Source organism: Tauraco erythrolophus, unplaced genomic scaffold, assembly GCF_009769465.1.
Source record: "Tauraco erythrolophus isolate bTauEry1 unplaced genomic scaffold, bTauEry1.pri scaffold_37_arrow_ctg1, whole genome shotgun sequence".
Classification (NCBI taxonomy): Eukaryota; Metazoa; Chordata; class Aves; order Musophagiformes; family Musophagidae; genus Tauraco; species Tauraco erythrolophus.
The window spans coordinates 1,540,535-1,546,534 of record NW_028238613.1 but is presented as its reverse complement, the minus strand read 5'-3'; the positions used below and the strand labels follow the sequence as shown (position 1 = coordinate 1,546,534).

Genomic DNA, 6,000 nt, shown 5'->3' with positions numbered 1-6,000 from the left:
AGAGAAGTTGTGGATGCCCCATCCCTGGAAGTGTTCAAGGCCAGATTGGATGAGGCTTTGAGCAACCTGATGTAGTGGAAGGTGTCCCTGCCCATGACAGGGGTTGGAACTAGATGATCTTTAAGGTCCCTTCCAACCCAAACCATTCTGTCATTCTGTGACTTATGTATGTTCAGGTTCCTCAGGTGATCACAAACCTGAACTTCACTTGCAGTGAGAGCGACTTTGCTCTCCCAGTCCCCGTTCCGAGATCCATCCAGTCGAGAGGTGTGGCAAGAGAGGTCGCCAGTCAAGACTGAGGGAAAACATTTGTTGAGTACCTTAGCCTTCTCCTCGTCTGTTGTTGCCAGTTTGCATGTCACTTCTATCTGCAAGAAGGAGGACCCAGGGAACTACAGGCTGGTCAGCCTCACCTCCATCCCTGTGAAGGTGATCAAGCAGGTAATCCTGGATACCGTTTCCAGGCACATTGAAGACAAGGAGTTCATCAGGAGTAGGCAATATGACTTCACCAAGGGGAAGTCATGCTTGACCAACTTTATAACCTTCTGCAATGAAGTGACTGGCTTGGTAGACAAGGGGAGAGCAGTGCATATAGTCTGCCTGGACTTCTGAAAGGCCTTTGACACTTTGACTCCCATAAGATCCTCATGGACAAGCTGTTGATGTATGAGATGAATGATCACACAGTGAGGTGGATTGAAAACCGTCTGAATTGTCCAGCCCAGAGGGCGACGATCACTGGCATGAAGTCTAGCTGGAGGCCAGTAACTAGCGGTGTATCCTGGGGTTTAATACTGGATCCAGTCCTGTTCAATGTCTTCATTAACCATCTGGATGATGCAGCAGAGTGTACCCTCAGCATGTTTGCTGATGACACCAAATTGGGAGGAATGACTGGTACACCAGAGGGTGGTGCTGCCACCCAGAGGGACCTCAAAAGGTTGGAGAAATGAGTAGGCAGGAACTTCATGAAGTTCAATAAGGGGAAGTGCCAAGTCCTGCACCTGGGGAGAACAACCCCATGCAGTACATGCTGGGAGGCTGCCCAGCTGGAAAGCAGCTTTGCAGAAAAGGCCCTGGGGGTCCTGGTGGACATGAGCCAGCAATGGTTCCTTGCAGCGAAGAAGATTCATGGTATCCTGGGCTGCATTAGGCAAAGTATTGACAGCAAGGTCAAGGGAAGTGATTATTCCCGTCACTAGTGAGGCCGCATCTGGAGTACTGTGTCCAGTATTGGGCTCCCCAGTACAAGAGACTGATGGCACTACTGGAGAGAGTCCAGCAAAGGGCCACAAAGATGATGAAGGGACTGGAGCATCTCTCCTATGAGGAAAAGCTGAGAGAGTTGAAATGAGAAGAGAAGGCTCAGGAGGGATCTCATTAATTAATGTATGTAAATACCTGAAGGGAAGGTGCAAAGAGGACAGAGCTAGGCTTTTTTCGTTGGTGCCCAGTGACAGGACAAGAGGCAATGGGCACAAACAAACATAAGAGGTTCCATCCAAACATCAGGAAAGACTTTTTTTGACCATGAGGGTGACTGAGCGCTGGAACAGTTTGTCCAGAGACGTGGTGGAGTTTCCCTCCTTGGAGATATTCAAAAGCTATCTGGACATGGTCTTGGGCAACTGGCTCTAGGTAACCTTCTTTGAGCATGGGAGTTGGACCAGATGACTTGCAGAGGTCCTGTCCAACCTCAACTATTATTCAATTATGTGAATTGGATTTATGGCACCCATAATAATAGTTGAATATTAGGCTATTCAAGTGTCAAGGCTGATTAAGCACAATGTCAAATATCTGTTATACTCTCAGAGATGAGAAGGATATAGCAAAGATGACAGCAAGCAGTTAGTGGAACATTCTCTGAGGATCACTAGAAAAACCAGGAATGCTAAGAAAATTCTCATGAGATGCCATACTATAGGTTAGATACAGAGTTTTTTGGTTGCTTTTTTGAACATTGTTGGTATGCTTGTGCATGTGTTAATATAGCTATATCATAATTCTTCAAATAGGAGGAGTGACATAAAAAGTGTAGATGTAATTACTCAAGTTACATGCTCATATGGGAGCATCACAAATTGCTTTCTGCAGTATGTTTTTTACTGGTTAATTTATGGTAGTGTATGCTTAATTAAGCCTTATGGTGTGGTTTCTTTATCAGCCACTGGTGCTGCAACCACCATCTATGCAGTTGAGGCAGATGGTGACCCAAATACTGGGTTTGAAAAGTCAAAGGAGCTAGGAGAAGTACAGTATCTTATTAAATGGAAAGGCTGGTCACACATCCATAATACTTGGGAAACTGAGGAAACACTGAAACAACAAAACGTTAAAGGAATGAAGAAACTGGACAACTATAAGAAAAAGGATCAGGAAACAAAACGCTGGTGAGTATTTTTATAACTACTTCCACGTTGCATATTTTTTTGTAACAAGAGATGTTTTATTGTGTTTCTATGAGTTCTATTGCCTCTTTGTGAAGGCATAATTTCAAGTGCCTATACAACAGGAAGACAAAAGCTTTAAAATTGAAGCTTCCCTAACACCTTATGATCCTATAAGATTCTGAGCATACCATCTTTACTTGAGCAAGTGAGAATACTCACACATCTTGTAAAATCAGACCTTTAAGGAAGCAGCTTCTGCACCTAGATTTTAACGTGTCATAAATGAAGTTTTAACAAGATGGGTGATGGGTTTTCTGGTTTTGGTTTAAATCTTACCTTTTACTAATTTTGTCATTGATTGTATTTTGATCAGAGTTTTTTAGGAATTGCTGCAGAGATTTAAAAAACAATCAAATGGCTAAAGCACTCGAAACGTTACAGGAGTTAGTTTTCTTGGCTCAGACTTCTGTTAAATCCTCAGAACCAAGAAGTGAAAAAATCCTTACGTTTTAGTGCTATGTTTTGGTATTCCGTTTTATTAGTATGTTTAATATAATCTGTGAATAGTAGTGGGATTTTTAGTGACTCCTACTTATAAGATAGATTCTTATAGTGAGCCATCAGTGCTGTTCTGTGAAAATACCATGTGAAGCACACTACTCAGTGTTGAGAACAAATATTGTAAATGATCTGTGTGACTAGTACAAGATATAGCTGATAGCAATGTCTCTCTAAACTTTCTCAATCATCAGTGATGAGGTACCTAGGCCAGATGCAACACTTTTATAGCAGGAATTTCAGAGTTGTAGCTTCTTCAAAGAAGCTCTCTAAGCAGCATTCCTATGGTGCTTATGTTCAGAGCTTTAAAATTGTCAGATTTTCTTACTTTTAGAACTACACAATGTATTAAGTGCTGCAAATAAATTCCCATTTCAGGCTGAAAAATGCTTCTCCGGAAGACGTGGAATATTATAACTGCCAGCAGGAACTTACAGATGATCTACATAAACAGTATCAAATAGTGGAAAGGATAATTGGTACGTGAAAAACTTCCAGATGGAAAACAGTGTTGAGAATATTACAAGTTTATTGCTTGCATATTGAATTTATAGTTAAGAAATTTAGGTTATTAATATCCCTAACAACTTAAGGCAAAACAAAATTTCTGATGAAGAGAAAAGTCATCCTACTGTCTTTGCTGTGAAACTAGTTCATGTTGTCTTATCACCTAAAATGAGTGCTTTCTTAAAATACAGAAGGAAAATATTGATCTGCTATCTCTGATGCATTTCTGCAGCTCATTCAAATCAGAAATCAGCAGCTGGTTATCCAGATTACTATTGCAAATGGCAGGGTCTGCCTTACTCAGAATGTAGCTGGGAAGACGGTGCTCTCATTGCCAAAAAATTTCAGGCACGTATTGATGAGTATTTTAGCAGAAATCAATCCAAGACTACTCCATTTAAGGACTGCAAGGTGAGCATGTAATTTCAATGGATTTATACAGTTGCGATAAAAAAAAAAAGACATATTTTATGCATCCAGAAATAAGATACATGTTATAAAATATTTTTGAATGTTGTCCAGAACAGTAATAATGATAGCTATCTTTAGATATGTAGCAAGTATCACTATTAAGAACAGCCTTTTGTAGATATTTGTTCCCTACTTATTTTATTACCATTCAAAGATGGAATTGTTTAGTACTTTAATTTGTTTTAAAAGTAACCTTTGTGAATGAGTTCATGTCACTTTTGTTGTGGAATTTAGATCAGCAGTCAAACTAATTTTAGCTTGCAAATGGGTCAATATTGTTAAATGGCCTAGTTATCTGTGATGAATAAAGACTAGACTTGGTGACCAAACAGATTTGTACTGCTGCTTTGTTTCTATAAGACAATGTTTTGGTAATTTCACTTAGTAGTAGGACTGATGCTCAATTTGCTTTTGACAGAGTCTAAAACAGAGGCCAAGGTTTGTTGCACTAAAGAAGCAACCATCTTATATTGGAGGACATGAGAGTTTAGAGTTAAGAGATTATCAGTTAAATGGACTGAACTGGCTTGCTCACTCGTGGTGCAAGTAAGTATAGTCTTAAATTAGTCTTGCTGTTTTTAATTTGAAAGCATGTATAAATTTATTTATTTATTTTTTGTTTTTTAGAGGGAATAGTTGTATTCTTGCAGATGAAATGGGTCTGGGTAAAACAATACAAACAATTTCTTTTCTGAACTACCTGTTTCACGAACATCAACTGTATGGGCCTTTCTTGCTAGTCGTGCCACTTTCTACCTTGACATCTTGGCAAAGAGAGATTCAAACTTGGGCTCCTCAGATGAATGCTGTGGTTTACTTAGGAGATATAACTAGCAGAAATATGGTGAGTATTTCTTTGTATCATTGAAAAAAATTAGTAGTAAACAAGACTCATTTCATGTTCCTGTCTTATGCTAATCTCCAATATTTTGATTAGGAATGAGCAAATACTTGTTTGAAATGTTTATGCGTTTAAAATGCAAATTAAAAGCATAAATTTTGATCCGATATAAATGTATGTGAAAGATTTCATTCCTGCTTAATAATAAAAAGAATTAAAAATGCAACCTTGCATTTGAAAATAAATTATCTTTTGTCATGTGATTATTTAGGTGCATAAAATAAATATTTAAGCCAGTCAGAAATAATCTTAATTTGTTTTCTGAAAGGAGGAATATAAGTAACCTTATCCATTAAAGTTTAAAAAAACCCCACAACACAAAAAACACACACACAAAAAAATCCACCAAAAAACAACCAACCAAAAAAACCAACAAACACCCACCACCCCTGTTTAATAACTTAAAAAAAAAGCTTCACATGTTATGTTCCTTTTTCATGATCATATTCTTGTATGTCACTTAACGTCTATATTTCTGTAGTACCTGAAGTCATCCCAATCAATAAGACCATTTTTCTCTAGCTTATAGTTCACTTGATTCTTCTTGTAGATAAGAACTCATGAATGGATGCATCCACAGACCAAGCGATTAAAATTTAATATACTTCTAACAACTTATGAAATTTTGCTGAAGGATAAGGTAATCACACTTACTTCTTCAGGGAGATAAAATAATTTGTAGAATGTAAAACTCCTTTAGAGTTGGCACATATTTGGGTTCTGGGCCATTAAATGGATGGGGAGTATGACAGCTTTACTCTTGGAAGTATGACAGTGAAGTTTTCTTTAAGCACTTTTAGATTTTATGTATGTGTGGTGAGGCTTTCTGCCCTCTCCCCCTCCCCCCATATTGAGTGGGTTAAACTTATTTTTCTTAATTTTACTTGAGCTTCACATTACTGTAGTAATTTCTTTGCATCTCAAAATCTCTACTTTCCTGTAGACTGTCATCCAGGAACTGAAAAAACAAACCAATCCCTAGCCCCAAACACCTGTTCACAACTCTGAAATTCCATGATTTATCTTTGTATTTGTGTGTGCAGCATTATGTATATGTATATTACTACTGTCTAAATGATGGTAGCACATAGAGTTATTGTTAATCCTAACAGCATATGAAAATTTGAATTAAAAAGGTTCTGCTTGTTTCATTTGTTTGTACATGCT

At 38.2% G+C, this 6,000-nt stretch overlaps 1 protein-coding gene across 1 annotated transcript in view; it reads left to right on the top strand.

The window, feature by feature from the left end:
* Positions 1-650: 650 nt before the first annotated feature.
* The window catches only part of LOC147526054 (ATP-dependent chromatin remodeler CHD1-like), a 65,202-nt gene continuing 59,852 nt past the window's right edge, over positions 651-6,000 (top strand). Inside the window, exons 1-7 of the mRNA XM_086630573.1 lie at positions 651-900; positions 2,171-2,396; positions 3,333-3,433; positions 3,694-3,872; positions 4,351-4,478; positions 4,560-4,776; positions 5,384-5,473. Of these exons, the coding sequence (XP_086486699.1) occupies positions 651-900; positions 2,171-2,396; positions 3,333-3,433; positions 3,694-3,872; positions 4,351-4,478; positions 4,560-4,776; positions 5,384-5,473 (1,191 nt within the window). The remainder of the gene's footprint in view (positions 901-2,170; positions 2,397-3,332; positions 3,434-3,693; positions 3,873-4,350; positions 4,479-4,559; positions 4,777-5,383; positions 5,474-6,000) is intronic.